The sequence below is a fragment of the Clinocottus analis genome, unplaced genomic scaffold (genome assembly GCF_023055335.1).
Source record: "Clinocottus analis isolate CAN_PGR_092001 unplaced genomic scaffold, fCliAna1.0.p SCAF_16, whole genome shotgun sequence".
Lineage (NCBI taxonomy): Eukaryota > Metazoa > Chordata > Actinopteri > Perciformes > Cottidae > Clinocottus > Clinocottus analis.
Window position 1 is genome coordinate 2280362 of NW_027175887.1, and position 15882 is coordinate 2296243.

At 48.6% G+C, this 15882-nt stretch overlaps 1 protein-coding gene across 4 annotated transcripts in view; it reads right to left on the reverse strand.

Moving 5' to 3' along the window:
• Positions 1-1438: 1438 nt before the first annotated feature.
• The window catches only part of LOC137786372 (serine/threonine-protein kinase N1-like), a 29590-nt gene continuing 15146 nt past the window's right edge, over positions 1439-15882 (reverse strand). For all 4 annotated transcript variants that reach the window (XM_068578213.1, XM_068578214.1, XM_068578212.1 and 1 more), the window contains 21 exons: positions 15082-15382; positions 14062-14207; positions 13817-13937; positions 12157-12302; positions 10993-11206; positions 10664-10858; positions 10458-10567; positions 10218-10361; positions 9973-10048; positions 8663-8804; positions 7993-8083; positions 5409-5500; positions 4935-5007; positions 4647-4738; positions 4332-4508; positions 4120-4182; positions 3949-4025; positions 3730-3872; positions 3378-3485; positions 3198-3278; positions 1439-3122 (listed from right to left, as the gene is read on the reverse strand). In XM_068578213.1, the coding sequence (XP_068434314.1) occupies positions 2919-3122; positions 3198-3278; positions 3378-3485; positions 3730-3872; positions 3949-4025; positions 4120-4182; positions 4332-4508; positions 4647-4738; positions 4935-5007; positions 5409-5500; positions 7993-8083; positions 8663-8804; positions 9973-10048; positions 10218-10361; positions 10458-10567; positions 10664-10858; positions 10993-11206; positions 12157-12302; positions 13817-13937; positions 14062-14207; positions 15082-15382 (2796 nt within the window). In that variant the 3' untranslated portion in view covers positions 1439-2918. The remainder of the gene's footprint in view (positions 3123-3197; positions 3279-3377; positions 3486-3729; positions 3873-3948; positions 4026-4119; positions 4183-4331; positions 4509-4646; positions 4739-4934; positions 5008-5408; positions 5501-7992; positions 8084-8662; positions 8805-9972; positions 10049-10217; positions 10362-10457; positions 10568-10663; positions 10859-10992; positions 11207-12156; positions 12303-13816; positions 13938-14061; positions 14208-15081; positions 15383-15882) is intronic.

Here is a 15882-nt window from a genome sequence, read left to right on the forward strand (position 1 = left end):
AAATAAAACAAATAGAAAATATGATAATCATTTTCATCATAAATAGATTTGTATTGTTTTGTCTTTAACTCGCAGATTCGGGCTTCCATAGGCTGATAAGGAATATGTTGTTTTAAAAAAAGTACATAGCATATTAAAGTATGGATATAAAAAATATTAATATATAAACACAATTTAAAAAGACAATACACTGAAGAGCAATACAATATAATATTTCCAGAGTAGATTTCTAAATAATAAATGTACATAACAATGAAAGAGTAAAAATCAAGATGACTGAATAACAAATGAGCTGAAGTTTTAAAACTTGTCCATCAAACGACTTCTCGTCTAAACCAGTTCATTCAAGAGGAGCACGAGGCACCAAACCATTTATTCCCAGGAGGATCTAAAAGCCAGATTGTGTTATCTGATATAAATACAAATATACAATATGTCTAATTCTCTTCTGATCCATCAAACTTTTCCTCCACAACAACAAACATGAGCAGCAGTAAAACACGAGGAGACGCTGAACTCACCTGCAGCGCTGCACCGAGGGACAGAGATGCTCCAGACTCAGCTGTGAGGCTGCACTCAGAACTACACACACACACACACACACACACACACACACACCTGTTTCCTCAAACACACAACCACGGTCACACACACTCCCCTTGATTGATGAAAATGGACTCCAGCTCGACCAGTCTGTGGCAAATTTCTATTTTATGCACCGAGCAGGACCCTGAACTGGGGAGTTGTGTGTGTGTGTGTGTATAAGTGTGTATGTGTGTGTGTGTGTGTGTGTGTGTGTGTGTGTGTGTACAGGGGAGGAGGGGGGCTTGTGTAAAGACAAAATTGAAAGGGGCAATGGGAGGGACTGTGCGATGGTGTGACAGAGATGGCGAGATGGAGAGGAATAAAAGGCCTTTGGAAACGTCTCCGAACATAGAAGGCAACAGGAAGGAGGAAGAGGAGGAGGAGGAAGATGAGGAGGAGGAAACCAAACGGTTGACTGGCAGGTGAAATGTTTGGGAGGGAACATTCACACATATAATGTGCCTTCTTTGACCCTTAAGAAGAGGTGTTCATAATCATAAGGATTTCCACAAATGCATTGTTAAAAACATTTTAACTGGCGCTCTATTCAGCTCTCCTTATTGTTTTATTTAAAGTCAAGTTGACACAATGCGTCCACGTCGTTTCGTTCCCGCTAATTATTCCAGGAATAATAATTCCCTGAATAAGTCCCTTCCAGGACACAATACAGCGGAGCGGCTGGGACCCGGCCGGCTCTGCTTCACTCTCAACAAGGCACTCAGGGATGGAAAACACTGTGGACCAGAACTGCTGCAAAACCGGCTCCATACCGGCTCCTGATCCGCTGACGGGCTTCACCAGAGCTCAAACCAGAGCTCACTGTGCTGGTGTCAGCGTGACCCTGTACGTCTCTCCTATTAAAACATTCTAGTAAGCTTTGGAGACCTTTTTGTTCTGTTTTATTGACATCAGTTTTTCATTTGCCGTGTTAGTATTTACTCTGCATTCTGTCTCAATAATCATACCATAAGAAAGATGATAAAAATGGGATCTGAGGAGCATTTTCAGGCCTTAAAGTCTAAATATCCGTCTGCTGGAAACATCTGTTAACATAAATCCATAAACCTTATGAAGAGTCGTCTGTGAACATGAAAGGATTTAAAGTGACAAACTGTGACGCTGCTCAGTCAGCGCCTGAGATGAGAGGACAATGTTACCATACGTTCTATCTATCTATCTATCTATCTATCTATCTATCTATCTATCTATCTATCTATCTATCTATCTATATAAATAAAGAGAGAGGTTTAGAGTTGTCGTGAGCTCAAAAAGCATTGGATGAAGACTTCCACGTTTCCTCAGTAAGTGCCGATTAACTGAGAAGGAACAAACGTACCGATGCTTCTGCGTTGGGTTCACATCTTTACTGAGTCACAGTTTAAACATATTTCACCGGCAAATGACAGAGGAGGAAACACAAGATGGAAAGAAACAAAACAGAAATCACAAAAAAAGAACAGAAATCTGTAAAAGATTTTTTTTTTTTTTTGTCATCGAGAAATGATTGTAGTTAAAAAATCTGTGTTGTACCGAAAGACAGCGGGATGAGAAGAAGACGAAGAGGAGTCGTAACATTCAGCACAGACACACGACCCTCTGGGAGGAAACCCCGCCGGCTCTGCTTCTGTTTGTTTTGTGACTCAACAAGCAGCAGCTCTGACTTCCCTCCTTCCTCTGGCTCCCCCGTGTGGTCATGTGCAGGTGGTGCGTGACGTGGATACATGGATACAATCACGACTTGAGGCGGGGACACCGAACACAACGAAACACACGCTTAGCAGCGACAAACAGCAGAGGTCAAGGGGCAAGAGGCGGGAGCGAGAGCAGGAAGTAGAGACAAACTGCTTCCTGTCGGAATAATCACGTTTGACTCTTTGACGCGGGGAGTCACGGAGCGGCTCGGTACGATCGGAGAGTCCTCCAGCGTGCCGCATCGCGTCAGACAGACGGCGGGAGCTGTCATCTCGTCTTCCATCGGTTACATCGTCTGGATTATCTTCACCACCACTGCCTTCCTTCCTTCCTTCCTTCCTTCCTTCCTTCCTTCCTTCCTTCCTCTAAAAGCCACGCGGTGTCACGGATCTGCTGCAGACCTCTAGAGCAGATCCGTGACAGCGCAAGTGTGCGCGCCACGCCTCCGCCGATGCCCCGCTCACGCTCGCTCGGCCCAGCCGGCTCTTCGTCCCGTTGCGAAGAAACAGACGGAGAGGAAGAGGAGATTAGCCTCTCGTCATTGTGTGTGTGTGTGTGTGTGTGCTGGACAGTCTTCTCTCAGAGTCCGCGGCTGGCCGCGGGGGGCGGCTAACGACCCCTGTGACCTCTGACCCCTGACCCTAGCAGAGGTCAGAGACGTAGTCAAAATCCTTGAAGTGGTCCTGTTCCTTGCAGGACAGGGTGCGGCGCTCGCGCGGCGGCGTGAGGGCGGGCGCCTCGGCGGTGAACTCCACGTCGAAGTTGCTGACGTCCTCTTTTCCGCCGATGGTCGGGACGAACGGGGGCGGGACCTTCCGCTGGAGGAGATCCTCCCAGGCGACATCCTAAACGACAGGGGAGGTTTAGTTTCTCGCCAGCGGCGCTCTGGGACATTGAGATTCAAAAAACTGAACCCTCACCCTGAAGAACGGTTGTTTTTTCACATCTTCGGCGTCCTTTTCTCCGGAGCCCAGACGTCTTTCTGGATTCCTCCTCAGCAACTACAAACAAAACATTTCCCCAGTTTTTACTCTCTGTGGCCTATCAAATGTTTTGATAGAATCGTGTCAGTATCGGCGTGTCAGTGGGCGGAGTCTGACCCGTCTCATGACTCCGATGGCTTCGGTGGAGAGGAAGCGAGGGTAGCGCACTTCGTCGTTCACGATGCTGTCGAAAACCTCCTCCTCATCGTCGCCTGGGAACGGAGACTGAAAGAAACCGACACGTTAGTGACACACTGGACCTCCGTCTCTGAAAGCCTCCATGCATTTATAAACATGACAAACATGTCCAGACTATCAAAGAGTCGCAGCCTCAGCTGCGCCTGCTGAGCGGTGGCGCTCTTCCTTTACACTGATCCGGGAAAATGTCCGACATCCAAGCATGCAGAGGTCGCCAAAGGATCTTTGCTAGACACACAAACACACAAACACCCGCGCTCCTTAATCTCACCTCGCCGACCAGCATCTCGTAGACGAGCACCCCGAGGCCCCACCAGTCCACCGCTCTGGTGTACGATGTGTCCGTCAGCACCTCCGGGGCCAGAAACTCAGGAGTCCCACAGAAGGTGCTGGTCCTGTCCCCGTAACCCATGCCTCAAGAGGGAGAAGAGAGTGTGAGGGTGGAGGAGACGTTAGAGGTGCTGAAAGAGGGAATAAGTAACACACTCACCTTCTTTACAGAGCCCAAAGTCGGCTATCTTCACAAAACCCTCCTTGTCCAGCAGCAGGTTGTCCAACTTAAGATCCCTAAGAGAGGAAAAAGGGAAATGGATTCATGTTGAATACCGAGGGAGTGTTTGTTCATCCCTTTTGTTCAGTGTGTGCAACTCCAAGTACTCACCGATACACAATCTTATGGTCGTGAAGGAACTGCAGACCCAAGACCACGCAAGCGGTGTAGAACCTGTCGGAATGACGATGAACGCAGATTTCAACATATGCAGACACTCGAACACGGAGGCGCTTCTTACTGCAACGGGTGCACACACGTTAACACGTGGAGCCCCACTCATCACCTCTCACACACACACACACACACACAGCAGAACTCACACAGCGCGGGGCTCAGAAAAGACGTCGGCGTGTATGTGCATCATGAGGTCCCCTCCTGCCGTGTACTCCATGACAAAGCACACGTGTTCTGGCGTCTGGAAGCACGCGAACAGGTTGACCAGGAAAGGGTGGTGCGAGCCGTTGACGGTCTCAAAGATCCGCTTCTCGCACATCAGACTGGAGACGGACAGAGAGGGGGAGGCGGGGTGAGACAGCGGGGCGAGACAGCGGGGTGAGACAGCGGGGTGAGACAGCGGGAACGAGAGCTGCTGGTCGAGGTCACCGAGCGCCACGTCGCTAAAAAAACGCGGTTACCTTTCCACTTCATCCCTCGCCACGATGTCGCCCTTCTTCAGGGCTTTGATGGCGTACAGGCTGCCGGTCCGTTTGTACTCTGACAGCAACACCTGGAGAGAGTCGCTGTTTTAGTCTGCGATTGAATATGTATTTGACTTTATAATATTTGATTCAGACGTTACAGTCGTGGGGATGTGCAGCAGTTTGTCAACTCTCACACGACGCAAAGCAAGCTGAGACACAATTATCATTTAGAGGAGCGGCACCAGGTGAGTTCGTCTGTGAGGGAGAAGGAAGTTTGAGCACCTTCCCAAAGTGGCCCCTGCCGAGCACTGCCACCAGTTTGAAGTCCTGGAGGCACAGAGGGCCTCTGCTGGGTCTGAGAGAGAGATTAAATGCAGATTACAGACACGGCATGCCACAGAACATGACAGGAGGTCATATTTAAATGTGTAAAAACCTCCACAGCAGCTACGTTGTGAATAATGTGAATAATGTGAATAATGTTCAGCGTGCGGCTCTAACCGGCATTACACACACACACACACACACACACACACACACACACACACACACACACTCACACACACTCACACACACACGCGGTAAAGAGGTTACGACACAGGAGCATATTGTGTGGGGGTGTGTTCCTGGTGCCAAGCTGTGTTGGCCATAGTGCAAAAATATATGCTCAGGTGTGTGTGTGTGTGTGTGTGTAGGTGTGTAGGTGTGTGTAGGTGTGTGTGTGAGAGAGAGATGGGTCCCCCTTTGAGTTTGCACCTGCGCACAGAGTTCTGGGACAGCGATCTGGTTGGCGGCTCGTGAACTGGAACATCCGGCGCAGACGGGGACTCAATGACCGGCGTCTGCTCCTGTGGAACGTCAGAAAGACGAGGAGGAAGAGGAAGATGAAGAAGAAGATGAAGAAGAAGGAGAAGTCAAATGAGAACGTGCCAGGACCAGGAGTGTATGTGGGAGGGGAGAAAAGAAAGACGTCGGCTGACATCTGCAACGACCTTCAGTCACAAACAAGACCGTGAGCCTGTGACGCTCGTTACGACCAGTTGCCAGACCGCCTCACTCCTCCCCTCTTCCTGTCCACTCCTCCCCTCTTCCTGTCCACTCCTCCCCTCTTCCTGTCCACTCCTCCCCTCTTCCTGTCCACTCCTCCTCTCTTCCCGTCCACTCCTCCCCTCTTCCCGTCCACTCCTCCCCTCTTCCCGTCCACTCCTCCCCTCTTCCCGTCCACTCCTCCCCTCTTCCCGTCCACTCCTCCTCTCTTCCTGTCCACTCCTCCCCTCTTCCTGTCCACTCCTCCTCTCTTCCTGTCCACTCCTCCCCTCTTCCCGTCCACTCCTCCCCTCTTCCCGTCCACTCCTCCTCTCTTCCTGTCCACTCCTCCCCTCTTCCTGTCCACTCCTCCTCTCTTCCTGTCCACTCCTCCCCTCTTCCTGTCCACTCCTCCCCTCTTCCAGTCCACTCCTCCCCTCTTCCTGTCCACTCCTCCCCTCTTCCTGTCCACTCCTCCCCTCTTCCTGTCCACTCCTCCCCTCTTCCTGTCCACTCCTCCCCTCTTCCTGTCCACTCCTCCTCTCTTCCTGTCCACTCCTCCTCTCTTCCTGTCCACTCCTCCCCTCTTCCTGTCCACTCCTCCCCTCTTCCTGTCCACTCCTCCCCTCTTCCTGTCCACTCCTCCCCTCTTCCTGTCCACTCCTCCCCTCTTCCCGTCCACTCCTCCTCTCTTCCTGTCCACTCCTCCCCTCTTCCTGTCCACTCCTCCTCTCTTCCTGTCCACTCCTCCCCTCTTCCAGTCCACTCCTGCTTTCTTCCTGTCCACTCCTCCCCTCTTCCTGTCCACTCCTCCTCTCTTCCTGTCCACTCCTCCCCTCTTCCTGTCCACTCCTCCTTTCTTCCCGTCCACTCCTCCTCTCTTCCTGTCCACTCCTCCCCTCTTCCTGTCCACTCCTCCTCTCTTCCTGTCCACTCCTCCTCTCTTCCTGTCCACTCCTCCTCTCTTCCTGTCCACTCCTCTCCTTGCTCACTACTAATTAGTTCTCTATAAAAACATCAGAGTAATTAATCCCATAATACTTCAGCCCTGTTGAACACACCATCTGCTGCAGGCCCTCTCTTCCTCCTCTCCCTCCTCTTCCTCCTCTGGCTCTCTGTGCTCGTCTTCTTCAGTGCGTCTGCCACTCCGCTCTCGAAAATGCAAGTTGGCTTTATCGTCGTGACCGTAACTAAGCAACTAAGCATCACCAAAGGATGTTGCACGAGGTCCACAATACTCGCACAATCATTTAGGATGTAAGAACAAATTTAAGAATATATATATATATTTATATATATATATAATTTGTTCTTACATCTATATGTATATATGTTCTATACATATATGTATATATAAAGTGAGATTTAATCCCTCTGAACTTATTATTATAATAAAAATTAAACATTTTTGAATGTCACTTGTGGGGTTCCTCAAGGCTCAGTGTTCGGCCTATTATTGTTTATTTGATACATCAATTGGACAAGTTTTTTTTTGTTGTGGTTAAACATTTTGAAAAACTTTTGGATATTTTGGAAAAGGAATTAAAAGAGTTTGTTTGATATTAATCCTCTTTGGTAATTGATTTGGTATTTGTGTGTAAATTGTGCTTGTATGTAGCCTCAAAATGTGCTTTAAATGAGGGAAAGTCTATATATGCATTTTAACAGGACTAACAAACGCACAGAGGAACTGAAGATACAAATAATCTCATACAAACATATGAGAAATTACCAGGATGGATGGCATTTCTGCATTAATCTTGTGCAGTTCACCGTCGAGGTAAAAGCTACTTTTACATACAATAGGTTGTGCTCTGTGTAAAGTTACGGGCAATAAGCTGGAGCCCGACACATTTTAGGTTGGTGGGAAAAAAAAACGTTTTATACTCTCCTATAATAAATTATTTTCTGTTATTTATTTTTTCCCAAGATCCTCTCCTCCACCTCTTCCCCCTCTCCCTCTCTTCCTGCCACCTCTCCCACATTATCACCCTCTCCAGTTTGTGTTCCTCACACTGGAAAAACTAACGCGGATTTGGCCTTGATTTAATTAAAGCTTCCCGCCATCCAATTACGTCTCCTTAAAGCCGTCTCCCTGAGTCTGCAGCCCTCCATTCCTCTAATCATTCATCCTCTGCCCGTCTTAGGTTTCACTGCAGCGCACCGTGCAGCCGCCTGTGACTGGAGCTCTGTCTCCGAGCCAAAGGCAGCAGGTGGGAAGTGAGCAGACTAGTAACACGATAGTGTTACGATGTCCATCTCTTCCACCGTCTGGAAGCCTCCTTCCTCTTTGGCCTCCGTCCCTCTGACTCACCGAGGGAGCGGCGGCGTCCACCACGTCGCTCCGGATTTCAGCTTTGGGTGACGAGTCGCTGCCCAGATTCAGCTTCTCCACTGAGATTTCACTGCACACACACACACACATGCATGGACACACACACACACGCACGCACACACAAAACAACAGATCAGATTTTCTGTTACAGAAGCACAAATTAAAGCCCTTTGCTGAAGCGGTTTAATCTCTATTGGATGAGTTATTTGCAGAGGTGGAGAGGTTTTAACGACTAGAGGCAACTGCATTTGATGGTGGACGTTCAGACGGTTTTCCCCAAAATGTCTTGAAGTTCAAGGATTTAATAACAAAAGTAAATGAATGCAAACATGTCTCTTGACGCGTCTTCACCGCATTATGCAGGAAGTAACAGCTCAGATAAGAAAAGGTACCGTTCATTCAGGCGAAATAACACATTTGTCAAACAATTATGATTAATTAAATCTTTATCATGAATCCTATCACTTATTGTATCACTTTAAAAATGTCATTAGAAGATACATTTCAGCGCTAAGCCTGAGAGTCCAGTTTTGCATAATCTTTGCACTTAATTCCTCTTCTCTCACCAGAAAGTTGTGCCATTTAAAACACTTAAAATAACAAATAAATGCATTAAAAAGCATGTTTTCAAGGCGTACTGGTGACCCACCCGGTGCCCTGTGTGAGTGTGTGTCCTGTGAAACTGGGAGTGTAGGCAGGAGTGTTGCTTCCACTGGGGATGGCGTTCCTCAGCAGGCGGACCCAGGTAGCGATGTCCACGTTCATCTGGCGAGCACGCAGGAAGGCTTTACCTGAAAGTGGAACGCGAGCCAGTGAGGTGACGGCCAACCGTTAAAAACATCTGTCTGTCGCCACGTCTCACTACGTCCTAGAAGAAGAAATTAAAGAGAAGCCATTCACGCTAACTTCAGCGTCAGATGGAGGAAGTCCCCTGCTGAGCTCGCATTTCCTGTAAATATTTATCATCCAAGTTCTAGAAATACCACGAGCCGTTAACACTTCCTCTGCTGCCGCGTCGCTCAACCCATTTGGCCTGGAACTCCTTTGAGCAAGGCAGGCCCCGCTTCTTTGTTCGGGACGGGTTCAGGTTGTTGTTCAACTCTCCCAACAAGAGAAACTCTAATGATGAACCATCATCATCATCATCATCACTGCTTGCTGAATGAAATGCTTTTTCCTCACCTCGAGGTCGGGACAAAGCAATCTATATTTCACTAATATTTTGTTTTTATTGAACATTTACTGGCTTTCAGGAGGTATTTCAGCTGCAGAAAGAACAAAGAAAGAAATAATCCTTTATTCGTCCCACAGTGGGGAGATGTGTTCTCTGCATTTGACCCATCCTGAGTATTTTAAGGAGCAGTGGGCTGCCCCGAGTGAAGCGACGCGGAGCAACTGGCGGTTCAGTGTCTTGCTCAGGGACACTTAGACATGCGCACTACGAGGAGACTGGGGATCGAACCGGCTACCTACTGGTGAACTGACAAAGTAGAAGTATGAGAAATGTGTGTGAAATTGGCGTATTCAGCAAATCAGTTCTTGAGTTAAGACAAACGTCACAGTGACCTTGAGCTTTGACCTTCAAAATAAAATCCAGTCCAGGTGGATGTTTGTGCCTGAATTTGACAAAGCTCATGTTCACCAGAATGGACGCCTTGTGGTGTCTGACGCCGGTGCAGAGGCATAACAAGAGCTTTCAATGCCTGCAGAGCCAGAACAAGTGTCAATAACAGTAACTAATAACACACTATATATAACACACTCTCTCTCACACACACACACACACACACAGACGCAATGTGATGCCTCTGAATATTATTTTCTTCAACGACCAAAACGTACTCATCCCAAATGTTTGGAGACGGCAGTTGAAGTGAACATTTTGATTTAGGCGTTTCTGTCCCTTTAAGAGTGAAGAAACACTCTTTATTTCAGCTCACTGAGTGTACTTGAACTCACCGTGCTGCTTGGAGAAGACTTTCTTCTGCCTCTGGAGTCTTCGGCCTCTCGCTATCACAGGGTTGAAGAAGATCACCTGAAGCAAAAACAATCTCTTGAAGCAGCAACCATGCATCCGTGTCTGTAAGTGAGTCTCATGCACACACAGACTATAAGGAGCTGTGGAGGCTGATATCTATTAAACTTTACATCACAAGTGTGTGTGTGTGTGTGAGTGAGTGTGTGTGTGTGTGTGTGTGCTGTACCTCCGCCAGCAGCAGCCCCTGTGGCTCCAGTTCCAGCTGGACTCGGTGCCTTTGGTTGTCCAGGAACTCCTCCAGCTTCAGGTACTTCAAAGCGCACAGGGAGCGGTAATCTCTCCAGTACACTGCAATCTCCATCTCCCTGGACTAATCGCACACAAACACATACACAAAAAGGGTGTAACGTGGAGGTTTGAGTTTCCGGTTGGATCCCAGTGTTGCGGAGAGATTACTGGTGCTCACTCTCTCCAGCTCCACGATGAACGTCTGGTCCCAGGTCTGCTCTCCAACGGTCTTCCACACTGTCTGACCCACCACTGTGTTCTCCAGCTTCAGCACTGCGCTCACCTCCGCTGTAAAACACACACACACGGGATCTGTTTAACGGCACGTATTCCTTGTACGCTGTGAACATCGAGAGGAAACAAGGAACCAAGAGAGGCCCTCACAGGAGAGCTCGTCGTTCTTGCCGGGGATCTTCAGGCTCATGCTGCTGGTGCTGCGGCTGTAGAGGCCACTCAGTTTGAAGGAGGGGCGTCCGTCTCCCAGGGAGTAAGAGGGAAGAACCAGCGGGGTGCCTCTGCTCCGCCCTGGGACGACCTCCAGCAGCCCCACGCAGCCCAGAAGGTGCACCTGAAGAGTACCTGGAAGGTAAAAAAAAAAATGGGATTGATAGAGATCCGTGCTTGAAAAACTGACTCTGCAGGTAAGACAATGAAAAGAAAACAAGTATGTAGAAGTTTAATCGAATTCCCAGCAGTGCAGTGTCCGAGCCTACCTGTGAGTGGGGAGGGTTTGCTCATGGTGCTGTACTGGTTGTGGACGTAGGGGGTGCTGTGGCGGGAGCTGAAGGCCGAGGAGGAGGTCAGCACCAGCTCCTCCTTGATGAGGCAGGCCTTGGGATGGTCCTCGGGCAGCTCCTGCAGCCTCTGCTCCAGAGAGCACCTGAGCAGGTCCAGCCGCTGGGACGACTCGCTCAGGCCGAGCTGAGCCTGCAGACGCCATTCAGAGGTTTCACTGAGTGCTTTTATTTAGGGTGGGGGGGGGGGGTCTTTTTGTGACAAAATGCATTGATCGTAGGAGGTTGACGTAGGTTGCTGCAGCAGCAATGCTAATAATTCAAAAAGGAAACGCACAGAGGATCGTTCATCATTCAGGAATAAGAACTGAATATTGATCCGTTACAGGGCGGTGGATTTAGTTTTTATTTATGAACAACTTTGTCTCTCCCTCCCTGTTAATTGTCTCTTTGCGGTCGTTTGTCTTCTGGCTGGAAGTTGCTGCAATGTGGGAAATGGAATTTAAACCAGAAGTTCAATCAAAACCACAAAAGAAAACAACTAGATAATCTCCACTTGGTCAGTACATTGTGTGACATTAGATCTCATTAGCTCACACGCACGCACACGCACACACACACACACACACACACAGTTGAGCCAACAGCTAAGCGATAGTAACACGTTTCTCGGGCCGTAATCCTGTTGTTACTATTGTTACATGAAGCTTAAATAAAGCAGATCAATAAGAGGAAGAGAATCGATTGCTTCAATATGTATTACTTTTGGAAAGGTTCAGCACTTTGGGATATGCGCCCGCTCACTTTCTTGCAGAGAGTTGGATGAGATGAACTATTGTCACATCTTCAAGTACAAAGCTACAGCGGGCTAGCTTAGCGTAGCATAGAACAAAGACTGGAATCAGGGGGAAACGGCTAACCGTGTCTGATCAAGGTAACCAAATCTGCACATTGACAAGCAAGACCTACTCATATGTATTGGCTAAACCAAATGAACACATACAACTGTACATTCACACCGGTCTTTGTGCGGTGCTTCTTCTGATAGATGCTCCTACACGATGACACGTGTAGGAGCATCTATCAGAGCCCGACACTGAGAACAGCGACTCGAGCGTGTTTGAATCCTGTCGGCGCTCTGACCTCAGCCATGGCCTTCTTGTCCTGGACCTTTCCCGCCCCCAGCATTCGCAGCATGTTCTTGGCGCCCTCGGCCATGGCGTGCTCCACGCGGTAGTGGTGCCACAGCTCCTCCACGCGCAGCTCCATCCCGCACATGTCCGGCTTACCTGGGACACAGTGGCAGGTTTAGCCGACGACGCATAAACAGCGGGGACACAGTAACAGCGGGTACGGCGTGTGCACCGGTGATGCAAGTTGATCACTGGCAGGGTCAAGAGATGTAGAAATGAACTGGGTCCAGATTCAATCACAGCTATTGAGGTTAGCTTGTGTGGAAGGGTTTGCTTCTTGAGGGGATGCTTCATGGGCTCAAATACTCACTCTCAAACGTGCAATCATTTTGGCCACATGGGTCAGCGGAGACGGGCTGTAAACACACCACCTCATAAGTTGATATGGAAGTGTACAGAGGGGGTTTTAAACACCAGGACTGGGCTGGAAGATGTGTTCATGAACTCGGATCTGACGATGGACGTGAAGGCGGTTAACCTTCAGCAACATTAAGCGACACTTAAGGTGGTCTGACCTTTAAGGTGGACCAGCTGTTCTCTTTTATGTGACAAGTCGACACTTGGTTGGAGTTTTTGTTTCTTTTTTTTTCTATTTTTAATGTTTCTTTTAACTGTTTAACTCGGATTAAACTTTAAACATTTAATTATTGCAAACACCGGGGCTCTGTTGGTATCAGGAAAACACGACGTTGAATGTTAGAACATCGGCAGCAGCATTGTGTTGCAGTCAGGACATGAGGATAATCTGATGACAGTCACACATGACAAGTCATGAATAGAACTGAAATGGTATTATTAAGAAGTAAATATAGGTATCTAGCATGGGCAAGTAATAAAATATAAGGAGAAAAAAGCGGCATCAGTGCATCTCTGAACCAAGACGGTAAAGTTGTGGACCAGAAAATGTTAACGATGAGTTTAAAGCCGAAGAGAATGAACCGGCTCTGCAGATCAGAGAGGATTCGCTGATTACACGACACCTTTCAGTCAAGTAATCCCTTGTTAATATAAAAATATGAATTCATCACAGCTTCAAAAGCACAGAGCTGAAGAGAGGAAAATAAAAGGAGAATGGAGAGAAAACAAACTCCCACTAGAGGCTTGATCCTGGAGTCTGCTGCTGCTCTCTCCGCTGCTCTGAGCTTTTGTTCCCCCTTCCTGCTCGTCCTCGCTTTCATCTCCGACTCCTTCCTTCACCCTGTCGTCATCTCGGACTCGGCCCTTTCAGTCTCCCTCCCTTCCTGGCTCCCTGCATCTGCCTCTTCTCTAACCTCTGCTAAATGAGGCATAGCTTTTAGTTGTTGGGCAACATCAAGGGGATGCAGGAACATCAATAAGGCTCTAACCTGGGAGAGCGAGAGGGCTGTAATGGAATATGTGCACGCGTGCTGGTGTGTGTGTTTCTGTGTGTGTGTGTGCGTATGTGTGTGTTGACTCGAAGACTGTACACTGTGAAGTTCTGAAGCAGGAATCGATCCATTACCACCCGCATCATGAAATATGCAGTGTTTATAAGTTTTATAACAGGTGGGATGAAAGGGGAATTGGAAGATGAGAGCGAGGATAAAATAAAAATAAAAAAATAATAATAATAACAGGGTGATAAATACTTTGGTTGTCCTCAGATTGCTCCGTGGCCTGCATGGCCTTTCGGATCTGCATGCGGATGATGTCGATCTTCGTCTTGCTGTCCTGCAGCATCTGCAGAGCCGTCTGGAGCAGCTTCTTGTCCTGAGGAGGAGACAGAAGGCACCGCGGGAAATCAGGTCCAGAGTAAAGGGACGAAAATGTGACACAATCTGCCGTGGTCGGGGCGAGTGAGGGTTTTGGGCCGACGGTGGAGCCAGATGAATACCTTGGTACCTCCGTTGGCATAGATCGGAATCATGTTCTCCGCTCCTTGTTTGACCTTCAGCTCGATGTTCAGCTGCCGCTCCAGAGCCGCGATGCGCTGCTGGTTGGCCGTCGGCCGGTTGAGCGACCCCGGGGACCTCGGGGCATCTGGGCAGGAGGAGGGGTTGGAGGGGAAGAAGTCGGGTTACTGTTGGTGTAGCATGTAATGTTAAAGACCACTGATGATTTAGCCCGTGAACTCCGACTCTTGTCTTCTGCCAAAGCCAACGCGAGGTTTCTGTATTGATTTCCTGCCTTTGAGGGAGCCACCGGTTTCAGTGAACGTCACTGTGGTGTAAAAACCACTTGCATGAGAAATGTAACCCATCATATTGAATGTTTGATGTTTAAACATTAAGAGATGTTATCAATTATTCCCAATTTATAGTTTAGGATGTTTGAAAATAGATTTGCACTTAAACTTGGGAAATGACGGCACACAACACTTCCTTGAGCTCTCGTGGTTTACACCAGGATATCCGCCAGTTTTAAATGTCTTTTTATTCCGTTTTGATAAAAACTAACACGACTGGCAAACTGATTTCAGGGAATACTGCGCAGGTTGTGTGTGTGACGGTAGGAGCCTGAGAAAGAAAGCGAGAGGATTAAAGTAAAAGGGAGTTAACCCCGAAGCGAGCAATAACTTCGGCCCCGGCTCACTTAAGGTGGGCTGACTTTTAAGGTGGAGCGGCTATTCTCATGTTAGTGAGAAGCTCACAAAAGCAGATTGACGGAGTCATTTGCCCTCATCTCATGTGAGCCAAAGGACGGAACGTCATTATTGTACAACGGTGGCGTTTCACATTTTTCTTTGTTTGCTTTTGTTGATTAAATTCATTGTTAAAGCGATTATTCAAATACGTTCAGTTTTTTGTTTGCGTACAGACATCTGAGGTCTCCGAGGATGAATCACCACCAGCATGTCCCACCGTGGCGCATCCCCCTGGGCTTATGAGCCACCGCTCCGTGGAGGACACTGTACCTTTGTTGTCGTCGGGGCCCTTGACCACGATGTGAGCGTCCAGCTCCTGCAGCTGCGCCTGGAGGGACTCCAGCTTGCGCTTGGAGCTGCGGATCTGCGAGTCCACCTGCTGGGCATTCCTCTTGTCGGTGGTGGCCCTGCGCAGGTTCTCCGCGCCCTCCTTGATCTTCAGCTCCTTGCGGATCTCCCTGCGGATCCTCTCGCGGTGCTCGTCCAGCCGCTGCTGCACGCTGGAGTCCGAGAAGTCAGAGTTCTGGTCCAGACCGAGCTGCTGGAGCACCGACAGCCCGCCTGGATCGCTCTGGAGGAGGAGAGGAGGGGAAAGGGAACGACTGTTAGGGAGAAAACACAGGAAAATGAAGCCTACGGCGGGACAGTTCAATTTGAGTTGAAAGCCAAACAGAATCAAAAGGAGACGTCCAGCTGGGAGCCGCTGAGTCGGGGGTCACGCACAGTTCTGACGAAGTGGAGCGCGGTGGGATGAAAGGAGAGGGAAAACCAGTGTGAAAACCTCAACGTGTGAAACCTGCCGAGCTGCGATGTCGAGGCAGCATCAAAGAGGAGGCGGTCGCGTAAAGAGCCGAGCCGAGCTCCAGGAAACAGACACACGTATGTATGAAAATGGAGGTGTAAAGACAACGCATGTATGCAGCGCTTTATGGTTTTGAAAAAGGAGCAGATTAATTAAAGCAGTGTTTCGTTCAGACTTCATGTCTCGTCCGCTTGTCAAAAAGTCTACGGTGAGGCACTTGGGTGTAGTTTAAAATAAACAAATTCAGGTAGAATAAAAAACTGATGATG